At 45.5% G+C, this 18,014-nt stretch overlaps 1 protein-coding gene across 5 annotated transcripts in view; it reads left to right on the top strand.

The window, feature by feature from the left end:
* The window catches only part of OIT3 (oncoprotein induced transcript 3), a 32,300-nt gene that overhangs the window by 12,162 nt on the left and 2,124 nt on the right, over positions 1–18,014 (top strand). For all 5 annotated transcript variants that reach the window (XM_040702671.2, XM_040702670.2, XM_040702665.2 and 2 more), the window contains 7 exons: positions 889–1,263; positions 1,754–1,864; positions 5,193–5,315; positions 8,433–8,555; positions 13,521–13,681; positions 13,909–14,324; positions 17,713–17,812. In XM_040702671.2, coding sequence (XP_040558605.1) covers positions 1,020–1,263; positions 1,754–1,864; positions 5,193–5,315; positions 8,433–8,555; positions 13,521–13,681; positions 13,909–14,324; positions 17,713–17,812 — 1,278 coding nt within the window. In that variant the 5' untranslated portion in view covers positions 889–1,019. The remainder of the gene's footprint in view (positions 1–888; positions 1,264–1,753; positions 1,865–5,192; positions 5,316–8,432; positions 8,556–13,520; positions 13,682–13,908; positions 14,325–17,712; positions 17,813–18,014) is intronic.

Below are 18,014 nucleotides of genomic sequence, written 5' to 3'. Positions count from 1 at the left end.
AGATGTACAGAGCTGCACAGGAGATGATGAGGAACAAAAGACCAGGTAAATGGAGCAGGGCCACTTTCTCCTACCTCACCTATCTCAGAGACAGTCTGCTGGGCTACAGATCGGCTCCACTGTGATCTGGGAGAGCAGTTGTATCTGTTTAAAATTGTGCCCTGAAATGAGTAGGAGCTGTTAAATTACACTTACAGGTTACTTGCAGTTATACAGGTATCTAATGATTGCATATTTTCTTTCAGTTCATCTTAAAGATAGCATTCCTGTTGTATATCTTGCAGTTTGATTTTGATGCTTTGCAGGGTGATTTTGACCAGTGGTTATAATACTCAACTGTGAGGGTCGAAATGAGCTATAGGAGGACTTTCAGAGGCTGCTTAACCTGTTTGAATTCTGGTCCTCTTCTCCAAGGCATGTGGCAGTGCCACTAGGTGCTTGCAGGTGCTCAGTTAGCACCTGACACACGGGTGGATGTCCTAGGCTTGATCCTGTGCTCTCAGAACACATTTCCTCTGGCAAAATCACTCTCCAGACCTCATTTTTTGCTTATTTAATTTGCTTAAATTAAAAATTTGCTTCTTTATTTATATGTTTATTTATTTTCTGTCATGGTCTGCAGCAGCTAAAGAACAAGTCACGCTGTTGCATAATGTTGTCGGAGCTCTGTTAGTTCATGTCTTCAAAGACATTTAAGTCAAGCTGTCAGAGATTTTCCATGAGGTAGTTTGCAGGTATTGCTCTCTCACCCCAGGGATCTCTGTCTAAGTGATATGGTTAAGTCAGAAATTGGAAAAGAAATTATTTTGCGTCCCTTGTAATTATAAGTCAACAACTCAATTTGATATCTACTAGATGTCCTCTCTTGTGTCTTGCTGCATTCCTCAGCCCTGGACCCCTGCTCCGCCTACATCAGCCTGAACGAGCCCTGGAGGAACACCGATCATCAGATAAATGGCTCCCACGGCCAGCCCACGTGCGATAACCAGATCGATGGGGAGTGGTACCGCTTCACCGGCATGGCTGGCGATGCTATGCCCACCTTCTGCATCCCTGAGAACCACTGTGGGACGCATGCTCCCATCTGGCTGAACGGCAGCCACCCACGAGAGTCGGATGGCATCGTCTCACGCCAGGCCTGTGCCAGCTTCAATGGGAACTGCTGCCTGTGGAATACCACGATTGAGGTCAAGGCGTGTCCGGGCGGGTACTATGTCTATCACTTAACAAAGCCCAGTGTCTGTTTCCACGCGTACTGTGGGCGTAAGTAACTGCAACGGCAGCTCTTCTGAAATCTGTTTGTCCTTGTGATGCAGGAAGGGGGGGGTGAACATTCATATTCCTCAAACGGTCTGACTGCATTCTTGCTTTCTCACCCAGAAACATGTCAGGTGGTGCAACGCCTGTCTACATGACACTGGTTAGACTGTTCTATGTAGGTGAATTCTAGACTTTGTTCAGCTAACGGAAATCTTCTACAGCTGACCTGATCGCAGTGATTTAATGCTAAATGTGGGCCTTGTGGCTTGTCTTGGCATGCTGCTACATTTGCATCTTCGACTTACAGTAATTAAAGCAGAGCTAGTAATAATATCATAATAATATAGGAATTAAACTAGATTCTGATCAGCTTCCAGCAGTTCAGCTTTCTCGTTGTGGGACAGGTCTGTGACTGATGGTCTGATGGTAGGAATACAGTATTTTCAGTGTGTGCTCAGTGGTTTGTGTTGAAAACACTCCTGTTGTGCCCTAGATTTTTATGACATCTGTGATGTGGTGGATTGCCAGGGCTCCTGCCTGGACACCAATGACTGCACATGTTCCCCAGGGACAACACTTGGACCTGATGGACAGACATGTCTTGGTAAGTACAGAAACAAGTGGCATCAGTTACTGACATTTTCTTTCCCTTTTGTTTTTCATTGCTTCAGTCTACTGTCTTGAAAAACAGTATAAAAAGAATAAGTTTGCTGAGATTAATTTTTCCTGTGCTGCCTAGAACAGGTCCTTGATCCTTTAAATGGTTCCTGATCTCTCCCCAAGGGGTGATACGCAACGTCGCACAACTGAATACCTTCCTGTCCCTAGAGCTATGCCGGGTGGAGAGACTAGATTTGTTTTCTTCATGGTCCAGCAGTAGGCTGCCCATGTCAAGAGCAGCCAGCAGCACAGCCTCTTTGCAGGGTCCTGGTACAGCCTCATTGGTATTCAGGGAGAACTCTGCACTCCCTCATTAGACATTTCCTCTCAGATGCTCTGCTGAATGCCTCTTTCCTCCAAGAAAAGAATTTTGGCTGGCCTAAGGCTACACATTACTCTTTACCATGCTCCTTAGCCCCATTGTGCAGCATCGTCCAGGGCCTGGGGTTGGAAAGAAGTGAAAGGATTGTAGGTTGCAGCACAGCCTCCAGGATTTCAGCAGCATGACACAGTGGTATTCAGTGACTGGCACTTGGTGGCTGCTCTGGCAGAGACCAGCTTGTCTAGGAGGGATGGAGACGGAATGCTTTTAGTGAGAGTAGAGTAGGAGGGTGGCCTTCAAGAATTTGAGGGGACCCACATTATATCCCCTCAGGACATGGACAGCTGTGGTTATCCATGTGGTGCTGGGTGGGCTTAGGAAGATAGACTGTGGGGCAATGTAAGGGGCCAGAAAGAAGTGGCTGTTGAGGATCAGTAGACCCACACCGATGGAGAGGAAGAGATGATGTCAGGGGAGAAAGGAGTGCTAGCAGTCAGGGGAAGTAGGATCTGATCTTTGAGACTTGGTTTGGTGGAGAAGTTGAGGGCAGAGCTGGTCCATTAGACTGCGTGGGAGGTGAGATTTTCCCATATGGACTCTAGCTGACCAAGTAGGTATGGGTGGGTTTTCTTCACACTCTGTGGGCATGTCTGTAGGCATCAGAATAGGGGCTATGGTTGTTACAATCTGTGGAAAGAGCAGCCCACCCCTGCTGCAGATCTACACTTTCTCACACCTTTGGCAGGATGATTTTGCTAAAGGTGCTCCACCTCTCCAGCTGAGTGACTGACTTAGCTCACACAGCTAATTAAAAGCATCTATCAATTGCTTCTTGACAAGACTTCCAGAGACAAGTGCCTTTGACTTGCACCAGCGCTCAGTAAATGTGTGGCAGGCTCTCATGAAAGGAATTCCTGCGGCAGGAAGACACACAGGATTCCTGAGTCCAGAGCCTGTCTGCACATGCTGGAGATGCCTTCATTCCTCTGCAGGCAGGCAGGGCAGGATTTCTGCTCTGCTGCTTCTCCTCGTGATAAACAGATGGCATTGTCTCCTCTGTAGTAATCATGCTGGTTTACCTGCCTGCAGCCTATAGTCATATGGCACAGTCCTCCTTCTAATGACTTTCTGTTGTGCTAACTGCACAATCACATCTGCTTTGAACACAGTCCTGCTTGCTTTCCGAAGAAACCAAAGAAACCTTATTAGCCTTTCCTACACGAGGAATATTCCTCCATTCCCAGCTCACTGGGAGCTGAAGATGCTGCAGCAATAATAAGCAGCTCACATCTGTCAATCTCCTTTACTGTGCTGATTTCTCTTCAGTGCATTATATGCTTTGAATCCCAGAGTAGAACTGCTGGGTCCAATTTATATTTCCATTTGAAAACTTACTTAGAGGTTAAAGTTAGCTCTTGGATTTTGTCATGGATCTTCCAGCTCTGTGCATTGCCTTTGACCTCTTGAATACCTGGATCCATCCACAGTTAAAATTAGCACAGTGCTTTCCCAGCGCAGTCTCAACAAAACCAGTTTGTGTCCCAGCATTGCTGGATGTTGCTGATGTGGAACAGCAGAGACAGATGTGCTGTGTGCTGCAGGGTTTGAAGGACCAGCAAGGTGTACTGCTGGGTACAGCCATTGACTAAGCCAAGCTCTAGGACCTTCTAGTAGTATCTCTGTGCCTTTGCCAGTAGCCCTTTCCCTCTTCACCTTCTGTTTTTAAGCAGCTTAATTCTATTTTTAAAAGGGAAAGTGTGGAGCCTGTCTCTCCTGGACGTGCTTCCTCCCACCCAAGGCTGGAGACCAGCCGTTCCTTTGGCTAAAAATACTTTATTTGTGCCACTTGTGGAAGGAGACAACACCACTAGCTGCAAGCTGCAAATGCTGTCTATGTGTGGGGTCAATTTTTTCCAAGAAATCTCCTCTCTGACCTGTCTCTTAATTTGGGATTTTTCTTTTTTCTTGTTTTTGGGATTACAGCTAGTAAATGGTAGCTTCTGAGCAGTTCAGGTGAATCCCTCTATGAACCTTGATTGATAACCTCAGCGTTCTGGCCTGCATGTGGGAAATCATCAGTTTTGTGGCTCAGCAATAGCAGTGGGTGCACCTTCCTCTCTCCTGATTGATTCACTTCATGCATGCAGAGATTAAATAAAGCTGAAGAATGACGATCTTGGAGAACAAAGTACCTTTTGAAAAATAGATGGGTATAGACAAACTTTAGCCCTTAAAAGAGAGAAAATGAGAAGTTTTCACAGCTTTACCAAGAGATTCAAAAGCATCTTGTGTGCTTTTTCCATCAATAAATACCCTCAGCATCCCAAGGGACTCTATGCAGCCAGCTCGGAAATGTTTTTTGGGGAAACTCCATGGAGTCATAATATGTTTTGCTTTGATTTCAGCTTCATTTATATGTTTACAGCTGTTTTTTTTTATTCTTGTGCCTTTATTTTGAAATAAAGATTGAATCGTTCAAAACTGCTGTAGGATAATGAGCCACGTGTAGCAGTAGCAGGTGTGGTACAAAAATAGATAGGGTTTATTTTTGATGGGTTCTTGTATTCAGCTAGTTTTATCAGGCAGCGCATGCTCACTCCGTTTTAATGTCTTTGTGAGTGGGGTGGGAAATGGTTTGGGATGAAAATGTGGAACCAATTTGGAAATTTCCCAGTGGGACTGTGTCTGTCTTTACTCTGAAATGGCTGCTGTGAGCATTCAGTCTTTCCTCACAAGTCTGCTTTGTTCTTGAGTTAGACTCAGCATGACAGAAGTCTGCTGGTAATAGCAGTGAGCAACCTGTAAAATTCAGCAGGATTGCCCTGATGCATACCATGAGCCCATGAAAACCAGCCTGCAGCCCAGTCAGCGCTCCCACATGGCAGCAGCCCCTTTTTGCCAGCTGTGTTTACCAGGGAGCAGACACATTACAACACTTTGTTCTTTGCAGATGAGAATGAATGTGAGCAGGACAACGGAGGCTGCAGTGAATTTTGTGTTAACCTGAAGAACTCCTTCCGCTGTGAGTGTGGGATTGGGCGCACGCTGGGAAGCGATGGGAAAACCTGTGAAGGTGAGGTCTTGGCTATCACAGTCTGCTGGGAACAGTACAAATCATTAAATCATTCCCTTCCCCTTGCGGTGCTAGTTCTGTCTTGGCTCCTTGCAGCAGGGATGGAACATTGCTCCTATCGCTTCTGTGCTTGCCAGTGGTGCTCTTACTGAAACAGCCTTCTAATTAAGCTGAGAGGTGCCTCCTGGCTGTTCTCCCTGCCTTGTTCGTTCTTGTTAAGATTTGCTTGTATTTATGTCTGTGGGAGGAAAGGAACCAGTGGATCTGGGAGGTTGGTTGTCCAAAGAGAGCCAGTTATTGCTGGAGATACTGGGATTTGGCTTGGCAGATTTGTATGATAAGGGTGTGCAGGGACAGATGTAGCATTACTCTATTTTTCGACAGGTGGCACTAGGCATAGGGTAATGTCAAGACATTAGAATGGAGCGTGAGGATTTAATAGCCTCCCAGAGCAGAAATCAAGGAGAGAGGGGTCCAGTCTGTGAGCAGAAGCTAGAGTTAAGATGGGGGCTGCGTTTGGATTGTTTGCTTTTTTTGTAAGCAGTTTGCTGTGAGCTCTGCCATGAACAGTGGCTGCAGCAACCTCCCAGAGATGGCACTGCAAGGTAGAAAATCCTTGAAGAGTTTAGGCTGGTGCCTTGGCAGGGACTTAAAAACTGAGGTATTGTTTTGGGCTGTTGTTACTAGCAATGTACAAAAATCTTTAGGCAGAAATATGAAAAGCCAGCAAAAACTGACTGTTGCCTGATGTCTTCTGTGATCAGCTGTGAAAAGCACAATGGCCCCTCACAGGCAGAGCTGCTGTCTTGCATGTTCACATACTGTGGGGCTTCAGACGAGACTAATAGCTAACGAAGTGCCTTGCTTTCAAGCCACCTATTTGCCAGAACTGAACACATCTACAGCCTTTGTGCAGCCTTACTTGAGCAGCGGTGTGGCAGGCATCCCATAGTGCAAAGATGGAGAGAGAGGATGCTGTTGTATTTTTGGGCTGGACACCACCCACCTTTATGGTATGCTGACAGCTCCAAGCTGCAGCTTTTGTCCCTTCTTTCTCCCATATGGTAGCGAACAACCTTTCATTTCACTTCTGTGAAAAATCTCCTCTCCAAGCTCTATTAATAAAACATCATTCATCCAGATGACACTTCCCTGAGGAAAGCTGCTGTACAGAATGCTCCTGCACTGCTTGTTCATTTGTGTGGGGCCCAATGCAATCTGTGGGCTTGGTCCCTTCCACATCCAACACTGAGCTGTTGGAGAGTCACATAAGCTGGCTGTGCAACACGACAGTTTTTATTCTCACTCACTGCGTGTTTCCAGCAAGACTGAAAGAGCCTGTGCCTGGAGACTCGTTTGTTTTTTACTGTTTCCGAAGTTGGTTTTTAGCACCCTTGATATATCGTTTAATTTCCCCTTCTGTAAGAAGGATGATGCTTTTCACGAGTTCAACACTGCTGCAGGGGATTTTTACAATCTTGTTAGTGAGTTTTATTTCTGAAGATGTGCCCTCAGTTTTGTGAGCCACTGGAGTATGTGATTTACTTGAGCCACTTCACAGCCGCTGCTGAAAAGAATGAAAGAAATTTAGGTTAAGTACATGAACTGATGAGATAGAGTAGGGTTAAGAGTATCTCAGTATCTCCTTCATAATGCTTTACCTGCTGTTTTGACATATCGTGATTTTCACTGTGTTATTGCCAATGCTGAAACGTACTGCCTCATTGTGCTCACGTCCGCTGTTTGGTCTCCGTAAACGTTCAGAGAGCATTGATGAATGTCAATGGATGTAATTTTTTCCACGTGGAGGAATTCAATGACATTTCTTTGTGTGATATGCACTTCCACGTTGGACTCCATTTGGTCAGACTGCCCCTCTGCTGCCATCTGTTGTGCAGCAGCAACGTACAACAATACTGGCAGGAAGATTCAAACTCTACTGCTATACCACCATCGTCTGCCTCTGATGTTGTGGGCCAACATAATAAAACAGGAGCTATTACTTTTGGAGCAGCCCTCGTATTTTGTCTTTGTGGTTTGTGTATATTGTACTTATTCCTGTTTGGCTGAGAACATCTAAATGTGTTCATTCCAAAGGGTTGCAATAACAGTCAAGCAGTGAGGGTTACTTAAAACAACTGCCTCCCTCTCTGTTATTTTCTTTCTTATTTTCTTTATAATAGAAAAACCAACAACTGAAAATGGTCTTAGATTCTTTAGATTTTCAGATAGAGTATTATTTGAATGACCTTTCCAGGCTCTTTTCTGTAGTTATAGTGGCTGGAAATATGTTTTGCATGAAAATTCACATTCTCAAAGAATTGCCTCAGCTGAACAGCGACAGTGTAAGAAAAGACATGAGAAATCCCCCAGATAGCTGTGCTGCACACTTTAGACAGAAGGAATTTAGGAGCAGAATCAGTCTTGCACCATGAACTTGGTCATTCTGTAATAGTGCACCTCAGGGCAACAAGCCAAGCCTTTAACTTGCACTGAACAAGCAGAATTTCTGGTAAACTCTCATAAGGAGAGTTTCCTCCTCAGTTTACAAAGGGAATGCAGGAGTACGTGGAACATCTGCTTCCATCACAGCTGGAAAAACCTCAGGCAAAGAGTGTGTCTTCTCTTTGCTGTGCCCTGCTGGAGATGGGACCTGGCTGCATGGGAGTCTGTCCCCTCTGAGACACCTGCCTTGCAAATGTCAGTGCTTTAATTCTAATGCGTCTAAGGAATGAGTATGGTTCCATGGGGCAGAAGTTTCTTTTTGAAGTTAGAAACAACGTAAAAAATTAGATTTAAGAGAATGTCTCAGAAGCCAGAAAAGGCAAAGCTGAAGATTGCCTACTCAGCCACATTGTGTATGTCAGTTATAGCATATGATTTAATTTGCTAAGCTTTTTCACAGAATTTCTTGTTATCTTCATGATGAAATAGCAAACTCGGGAAATTGAACAACTAAAAATAAGTTTCTGTTGCATTATCTTGAAAGCAAGCTCACTGTGCTGCTGCCTTCAAGCTCAGTGCTGGCCATGCTATTTGTTAGTGAGCCAGGAGTATATGCTGGGGACTGACAGCTGCCTGAGAAGCAGTGTGTGCTGATTTCCCCTTCTTTTGCAGAAATTGAAGGCTGTCACAATAACAACGGAGGCTGCAGCCATACCTGTATTGAAGTGGAAGACACATACCAGTGTGAATGCCCGAGGGGACTTGTTCTGTCAGAAGACAACCACACCTGCCAAGGTAGGTTAACAGGTGGGAGGCCCAGCAAAGAATCTCCCTTGACAGCCTTGCAGGTGAAATGTGTGTTTGAAGGAACTTTTCCTCTGCTTTTGTTGTCGTGTGCTCTTAGTCTCTCCAGTTTGGTTAACGGAGCTTTGTCATGAATGACTGATCATCCAAAACTGAGCCTGGGGACATTGCTTTTTTAACCAAGTGGGAGAAGAGAGACTCAGGCCCCAGCTGGGTGCCTCTTGCATCACAGGCGGGTTTAGCAGTGTTCTCTTATAATTAAGATTGCTTAACATCTCCCATTATATTTCTCTGCTTGAGCCATGCATGCCTTTGTCAGATTTATGCTGTTAGAACTAAAATTTTCCATGCCTCAAACTGAGCTTTTTAAATTTCAGCTGTTCAGACACCTCCAAGAATTAGGTTAAAGAGACAGGCATTTTTTTGCTCAAGTTAAATTTCTCTGTAGCTATTACAGTCAATGTTGCCATACCTTGTAGGGGGATGTGTTTGCTAGGTTATTCTATGGAAAACTGTCCAAAATAATATCTGAAAATTGACCACTGCTTCTGCTGACCTTACATCTGAAGTGCAATCCCTCCCTGAACACAAGGAATCCTTCTTGCATGCCTTACTCACACCTGCGGCATGTGTCTGGAAGAAACAGGTTCCCTTTCCTGAGTTGCAAGAGTTGAGTGAGATTCCTTTCAAATACGCCCAAACTCCCAGTCTAGCTCTAGCAGTGAGTGCAGGGAGCAGAGCATTAAGGAAGGAAGATCCTGAGGACACTGAGAGTTAGCTGAGGGTCTGCTCATGCAATGACTTCTTACAATCTAGGACTTGCATCCAGGATTCTTCTGAGTCTTAGAATCCTACAGCTAGCTGACCCCTGGGGTGCTGAAGGAATGAGCAGCCTGGATGTCTTAAAGAGATCTTCTATGATCCTCTGCTGAAGGGACATACAGTTTAAAACTGCACCTTGAGGACAGCCATGTGGGTATGTGAGAGGCAGACATAATACTCTGGTGGGCCTCATCTAGCTTGCCAGACCACTTTTCAGACCTGGTAGGTTCAGCATAAGCTGGAGAAAGTGACTGCTGCCCTGGTGGAGGCAGACCAAGCTGATAGCTCTCCACTTGTGCTCTACCTTGGTGGGCCCACAAGGAACCTGTGCAGTTGCCTTCAGATATTTCCATGGAAATTTGCTAATGGCTTGGGCCATGGTCAGGGCAGGATATAAAATGAAGGAAACAGAGCCCATCGTGGTCTGATTCCCTTGGGCTTTAGGTAGTGCCAGAGATGATGCACTTAGAGCTGAGTCTGTGTTGAGGTGGAGGTTGGTGGCCCTACCTGCGGCAGGGGGGTTGGAGATTCATGATCCTTGAGGTCCCTTCCAACCCAGGCCATTCTGTGATTCTGGAAAGGAGCAAGTCTTGCTGTTGAGGCAGGTTGGCTGCCCTTCTGGGTTGCTACATCTCAACCTCACTCGCTTGAGAGTGACACTGAGTCAATGACGGTTCCTTCATCCCTTTCTGTCCTCCCATTTAAGTACCTAAGTGCTTGGAAGTGCTCGTGCAGCAGAAAAAAAGACGCCAAGAGCCTGTGAGAAAGTGCTGCATCTGCAGAGATCCTGCGAACACTCCTCTGCAGGCAAAGCTGAGGCTCATGGCTGCCTGCAGCAGGGCTGAGTTGCCCTCTGTTGCCTGGATGTCCTCTGTTTTGGCATGCTGTAATTTGAGCTTCCTTTTCACACATAGAGTCAATCTTCTGTACTCCTGTTTACAGGGTGAGCACTGCACATTTGGGATTCGGTACCGCTTACTGCTCTACCAGGCCCCGGTGGGGAGGAGGTGATGGGGATTTCCAAGAGCTCTGATTATTCATATTGATTGAAGGTGTGATTGATGGATAAAAGCCAGAAAGAGCAATGTTCTCTAGTCTTGGCTCCCTGAGGCAACCCCAGCAGGATTAGAAGGCCATACATTTCCCAGCCAGCGTTTCTTCTTCTTTGGCGGCTGCTAATGAGAGCAGCAGCACGGCCGGGTGCCAAGCTGGGGCTTGCAATAAGGCAACTCGTAAAGTGAGATTGCTCATTCTTTTGCATTTCATGAGTATGTGTCCCTATCCAATGGCCTGCAATTTTGAGGAGATATGACAGAATAAATCTGGAACTGTACCACACAATTTTTTATGGCATCTAATCAGGCTTACAGTTACACAATCAACAGATCAGTGCAGTTATAGTTGCCTGGAGCTATTATATCTGCACCTTATCAACCCTTCCCTCTGCTGCTTATACATTCAAAACAAATATTAATCTTCTTCCACATATAACATATATATAGAAGCCAGGGCTGAAATTTCCCCACAGGGATACCAGCCAGTCAAACCACTTGGAATTTAGGGGACCACTTTTGTACCCCATCTCTTTCTGAAATGTGATTGTAAAATGCTTTTCTCCCCTCTCCCACATCCGAGCCTCGTGTACACTCCACAGGGAATGATGATGCAGCTTATTTCTGTCGGTAGTAGTGGCTCAGGGCTCCCCTGCACTGGAAAGCCTGCACTCAAAGAAAACGCCTGCTCCAAGCAGTTGTACTATGACAGGCTGAGGAAGGAGCCACAGGCCACACAAGGAACAAGGTGCCAGCTGCTGGAAGCAGCATAAACCACAGAACTTGCCACAGAAGCTTTCTGCAGTGGTCAAGGTACCATGCAGATATTGACACAAAGGAAACTTTAGAGTGCATAACGAGGAGGCCTTGCTGGCACTCAGGTGCTCATCAGTGTGTGAACTGAAATGTTTGATGGGCAAAGTCTGAGTGAGGCTTTGGGGAGCCTCCCAGGCTGAGCCCAGGGCAGCGATGCACCTAACAGCAAGATGGGGGTGCAGCTCTCTGAATGCATGAAAAATTCTGTGAATAAAAGTGGATTCCTTGGCACACAGGATAACCCATTTCTTCTGGGCATCTTAGGCCTGGCAGCTGAGAGCTCAGCACCTGCAACAGAATAACGTGTTTGCCATGTAGTCGCTGCTAATTGCCAGCTCCTTTTCAGCTCCCCCTGAGCTGCTGTTGCTGGCATTGTCTGTTCTGGGGAAATCAGGCCTAGTCCAAGCTAAATCATGTTGGTGAAGATAGTCTCCCTGCTTGCAACACAGCCACTAAACATGTAGAACTGAAGCTCAGTTCTTGATTGTGATTAGTCTTCTGAGTACAAATGTCTAATGTGATTTGAATTGCATTACTAGTTATTCTGAGGAGGTTCCCAGTGTATTTTGCTAAGCAGAGTGAGCTTGAATCAAAAGTACTTCTGCCCACAAAAGTAGTCATATGTGCTTTCATTCGTTTCCATACACAGTTGGTAGGGTGCACATAGATGTCTCCTGCAGCACCAGAGCAGAGGTTGAATGGCACAGCTGACTTAATTTTCTTCCCTTTAGTGCCACTCAAAGACATTTAGAAACAGAGAAGACAGCAGGAAATTTAGTCCTGAACTTTGGAGAATTGCACTAGGGATGCAAACCCTTTTGCCCAGAAGCACACCTTTATAAATGCACTGTTTCTGTTCATCGAGTCACTAGAACAGTGAAGCTCTGAATCCGCATTGATCCTTTCAGTTCTCCAAAGGATATTCTCCTTGCTGACTGCATTACAGTGTTGTCAAAGTCCCTTGTCTCCGTGTGAGCTTTGCATTTGACTTGCTCAGTTATTCCCACTTGCCTTATATTGTCAGTGAAAGAAAAGTTAAGGTAATTCTTAGTACTTTCGTTTTCCATTCTAACCCTGCAATGTCATTAGGAACGCATATTGCTTTGGGCACACTGCATACATTTTAGCATATCACCTTGAAAATGATGAGTTTTGGTTTTTTGGTTTTTTTTGTTTTTAATAATTCCCTGCAGGTGCACAGTAGCTGTTACAAATGTACATTAGCTGGGACATGAGAATTTTTTAACTGGAGGTAGAAAGCAGATTTCAGCAGCTTTCCTTTTACCCAAAGTCCATAATCCTAAATCTCATAAACATGATCAGAATAGGGAAGGCAGATCATGCGAATGCCAAGGATTCCAAATATAATTAATTTTAGGGAAAGTCTTAGGAAATTGGCATATTTGCAAAAAGTTTTGTCATTTGATTTTAAAACATTCTAGATGATAATTCCTGGAGGATTCATTTTTCTGGCTGAGAAGGGACTAGAATATAAGCAATAGTATGCTTGTCCTATATGTAATTGAATAGATATGTATATACCCTAGAGATATGTGTAGCAATTACTTCTTTAATGGAAATTATTCCCTCTTTCCATTTTCATTTTGTCCAGTCTCTGTGCTTCTTCCCACTTCTTGTGTAATAGAATTAACTGGGAAAAAAAAAACAAAAAAACAACATCCACTTAAAGTCATTTATGAAAATTAAATGTAGGTTGGAATGAAATGGAGTTTTCTAATTGCATTTGTCAGAGCTGGGTATGTTACTCATAAAAATATTGATTATTATGGCATTTTGAGATGCTTTTATTGGCATCTCCGTAGAATCGTGCTGCCTTGTTTTGACGTTCTCTATTTGATGCAAAACCTGTCACAGAGTCTTAAAAAACGGCTTTGCCTGCAGCACTGTGAATTTGCTGGCTGTATCTGGGAAAGGCTATTCCCAGAACACAGCAGTGCTAGGAATCATCAATCAGAACTGTGCTGACCCAAGTGCAGCTGGAAATACAGCATAGCTATGTTTCTGCTGCAGCTCTAGCTGTTGCTGTTGTCTTCTTCTGTGGCATCACTGCGTTAGAAGAACTTGGGGCAGTGGTAGTTCAGTATTGCACAGGTGGAAGTTTGAGATAGATAGATTACTACGGTAAGATGATAATAATAAATGCAACATATTTTCCACCATTTTTTGTCCTTCAGTAATGATTGGTAGAGCCCTTACCCGACTCTGCTAGATTTGTATGCCAGACTTCTGGTAATTTTTCTTGTAGTTCCAGTGCTCTGCAAGTCCAGCTCTATTGAGGTGAGCATCCCAAAGGATCTGGTTGGAGGCTTGGACCTTTCTCTCATCAACACTTCCTGCAAAGGAGTATCCAACGGCACTCATGTCAACATCCATTTCTCCTTGAAGTCCTGTGGCACTGTTGTAGACGTATGTATACCCATTGCTGTCCTGCCCCTTGGGACCACTCAGATTTGAAGACTTGGTTGTTATCCTATTTGGGAAATAAAGTTGATTTAGCTGACTGGGGCCACTTCTTTCAATGGCTGGTTTATGTCTAAGTTTCCTGCACAAGGCAAATTCAACTGCTGATCTGAACTCAGAGAAGCCCTTCTCGGTGATCTGCCCTTTCCTTTAAACCCTTTTCTTTCCTGTAGGTCATAAATGACAAAATCATTGCCACCAATCTGGTGACTGGCTTGCCAAAGCAGACTCCAGGAAGCAATGGGGACATCATTGTCCGCACCAGCAAGCTGCTGATCCCAGTGACCTGTGAGTTCCCGCGCCGGTACACAATCTCTGAAGGCTATGTGCCCAATCTCAAGAACTCACCCTTGGAAATAATGAGTCGTAACCGAGGCATCTTCCCCTTCACCCTTGAGATCTTCAAAGATAAAGACTTTGATGAACCCTACAGGGGTGCTCCTCCCACCCTCAAGCTTCGGGACTCTCTGTACTTTGGGATTGAGCCCTTGGTGCATGTCAATGGACTGGAGACACTAGTTGAGAGCTGCTTCGCCACTCCCACCTCCAAAATCGATGAGATCCTGAAGTACTACCTGATTCAAGATGGGTGAGTTCACTGTTCCCTTGCTTGTTGGCTGTTAGATGGGAAGTGGCAGTGGGACTGGGTCACATCACCTGTGTGACACAGGAAATGCTGTCACCTCTCAGCAGTGTTATTTACCATGTTCTTAGCAGTCACCAGCAGCCAGTCTGTCAAGCTGAAACCACCTGTATTATCACAGCAACTGGGAGGTAGTGAAATAGGCTTCCTCAAGCCTTTACAGGGCATCTTTTTTTTTTTTGTAATTAGCTTGTGGATAATTGAGTTGGCTCCTATAAATGAGATTCTTGCCGACAGTCCTCTCTCTGCCAGCCTGCAAAGCGCCTGCCCATTTGGCAGAACCCCTCTGACAGTGTGTCATTGCCATGCAGCTGCTTCAGGTTCTTAATTATTTTCCCATATTGGCCTTCCTATAGCATGTGCCAGAAGACTCCCTGGCTCATTCTGGCTGGAGCTCCGCAAGCTCCCTTTGCTTTGCTCTTTCTCTAATGCCTATCAATCACTGCAGTGGATATAGGGTCCCTCTGGCTGTAATTTTCTAGAGTGTTTGGGGATAGTGGTCATTCCAGGATGTGCTAATGAAAAAAAAAACTCAGGGTGGGTCTCTGGATTCACTGGTCTCCTTGGGATGGCTTGTAAGTCAGCAGTTGGGATCTACTATGGCTTCTAAGGTGACCCCTGTTCAGATGCTAACATGACAGTGCCATGGTGCTCTTCAGGGAATGTTTGCATCCAGTATCTGGCAGTGTAGCTAGACAGCATGGGTGAGATCACAGTTAGGAGCAAGTCTGCCGTACTCTAGGCAGGAAAGTACAGCCAGATACAGACTCAAGTGTCATAGCCCATCACTTAAGGGATTGGGTTTATGTAAGTCCTGGATTCTGTCTGCCAAACTGTTTTATAAGAAAAACAATTATTTCCTTGGCTGCCAGGCTGAATTGTCCACTGTCACAGCTGATGACAAGTCCTGTACAATTGCCTTGTAGCAAAAGTGTCCTGCGGAGTGCTGCACACAAAGGTTCTGTTTCCATTTCTCTTTCACAAAGGTTTCAGCATTACTTTCTCTCTCTCTCTAGTCCAGGCTGCAGTTCTTCAGCTTGTGACATTTATGAGCGGATTTGTAATGGAAAGATTGATTTATTGTCTCCCTGACTGTCCCTGTGGACCCTCATAGGCTCAGGGCTCCAAATAGTCCTTCATTTCCCACCATGAGTGCAGATGATGAGCATTTAAAATAGTGGCCAAAACCTGAGCTGAATAGAGAAGGGAGAAAATGTGATCTCTTGAGTTTTTCACAGCAGTGGCCTGGAGTTTTACCCAGCAAGAAGCCAGGATGTTTCTGGTAAGGCCTTTACCTGCTGCTGGGGAAGGCGCGCCAGCAGCCCCTTTGGTACTGTTATCCTGTAGAGGGCATTAAAACTTCACCAAAGGGAAAAATGGGCTGGAGCAGGCTAACTGGAGCTTGTCCAGCCTGCTCAGCTCTCAGGCTGTCACTGCAGGCACCAGTGCCCCTAGCCAGCCCCCCACACTGGGCAAAATTTAAGTGGTACTGCTCACTTAGACCAAGGCTGATGGTGTACTCTTGAGCTAACTAAAGCTCTTTATCTCTCACTGTGCTCACAGCAATTAAAAAGTAAAATTAGCTGAATACACTGCTGATTTGTCTGTGTTCCAAACAGCTCTGCAATAACCTTGTTTCTTTCCATCAACCCAGCTCCAGAGGCCCAAGGCAATAAAGATGAGATTTTTAATTTGGTTTGATTGTGTAGGATCAGATCTGCAGGAGTTAACTGCAACTGAGACTTCCAGAGGGAATTGCTGTTTACATGTGAAAGGATATGCCTTAAACTGACAAATGGGAAAATTCTCTCTCCTGCTTTCTTCCCTGCTATTTCCCCCCATCTCCAGCTGGCAGGACGTGGGACCCCTCAGCCCCTCTGCCTGCACTGCTGGTGACCACTCTGGAAATCAAGATTTTCCCAGATCTCTCCTCAGGGGCTCTTTAATATACTGTGCTGCTGCTAGCCCAGCCAGCCCCAGAGCAGCTCTCCTGCTTCTGCTCTTGCCTTTCCTCTTTCCTGAAACCAAAATAATTAAAAGGCATTGACCAGTTGTGTGGGTGATAAATGCTACAGTTCTCTGGGGCATCCAGAACCAGGTCATGGCACTGAGGGCGGTCCCGTGTGATCTGGTGTGTTCACAGGCTGCAATTGATCTGAGCATTACATGGTTGAGATAGTTCTGCTGCACTGATTGTCCCATTGTGCCTGGGGCTGCCCTGTGTTTGCAGGCTGAGGAGGTTACTGTGGTCCCAAACACTCCTCCCAGTCCTGCAACTCACCCCACTAAGAGGGTCAGAGTGCAGCTCCCATGGCACAGCGTCTCTTTGTTCTAATGCAAGCACAATATGCACAGAAAAGGGTTGTTTTCCCCTTAGCCTGACCAGGATCACCCATTCTTCCTTCCAAACCTCCGTTCCTCTGCCCCTTCTCACCTCCTCAAGGCAGGAAGCAGGATCCAAGGCTTTTCTCCATGGCTAGGACACGGTATAGCCCCATGCACAATGCCAGGTACTTGACCTTGTGACTTGGGAGCTTTCTGTGGTTCTGCAGTGCTTTTGTGGCAACCTGCTATAAGACGGACTTAAGGATGTGGTAAGGTCTCTGTGCATCTATCCCTGGTTCCTCTTGTTTCTCCATGTTCCCCCTCCTTTCCCCAAACTGTTTGGTTTCTTGCAACCGGATTGGAGAACCTGCAAAGAAACTGGGATTTAGGAGTTAGTTTGAAATAGTGTTCAACAGTCATCACAATTTATGTGCTCATAAACAAAGGACATGCTTCAGAGTTGACTTTGTCATTCTTCACAATTGAGTGCCTTTAGGAATGCTGCTTTTACAAGCAGCTTTATCCTATGCAATGTAGTAACACCTGGCCTTTGGCCTCGAGGTGAAAGAACCTGTGTCATTTTCCTGAATGCACTCTGTTAATTTATTATCTCCCTGTGGATGACTTGAAGTTTGCCTCCCAGACAAGCTGACTTGTAGGCAGGGACATCTCTTCAGAAATTCAGAATGTTGCACTGGAAGATGAAATGAGGACAAACTTGACTGCAGCTCTCTGGCAGTCCCTCTGCTGAAGGGGCTGGACCACATCCTACCAGCTCTCTGCTGCTGAGCTGCTTTGTCTGCAGATGCTATTATCATCGCTGTTGTTTTTTCCCGTCATTCCTGAATTTTCTCCTGTGGCCAAAAAGGAAGTAACAGGAATGGCAGCTTAGCTTGAGAGGGCCAAGCCCTCCTTTACTTTCTTTGGTTAACTAGACTGGGATGGGTTTTCTTCTTCCTTTTTCCATTTCTGGAAAAGCCATTAAAGCCTATCCCTCTGTTTTCCTCAGCTGCGTTTCTGATGATTCAGTGAAACAGTACACGTCAAAAGACCATCTTGCCAAGCATTTCCAGGTTCCTGTGTTCAAGTTTGTGGGCAAAGACAACAAGGTAAGCTTAAAACCCGCCTCTCTGATATTGCATCATCCCTGATCTGACTGAGTAGTCTCAGCACAGAACCAGCTGTGTGAGAGCACCAGCAGGAGGCCCACGGCAGGTTCTGCTGTGCCTGTTCCAGCTGCTGTTTCTTTCAGGAGCCTGGAACGGGTTCTTTAAAAGAGAGTAATGAAAACAAGTGAAATTAAACTAAATA

This window comes from Gallus gallus, chromosome 6 (assembly GCF_016699485.2).
Source record: "Gallus gallus isolate bGalGal1 chromosome 6, bGalGal1.mat.broiler.GRCg7b, whole genome shotgun sequence".
Taxonomy (NCBI): Eukaryota; Metazoa; Chordata; class Aves; order Galliformes; family Phasianidae; genus Gallus; species Gallus gallus.
The sequence above is the reverse complement of the archived record's forward strand: the minus strand, read 5'-3'. Positions and strand labels throughout refer to the sequence as shown.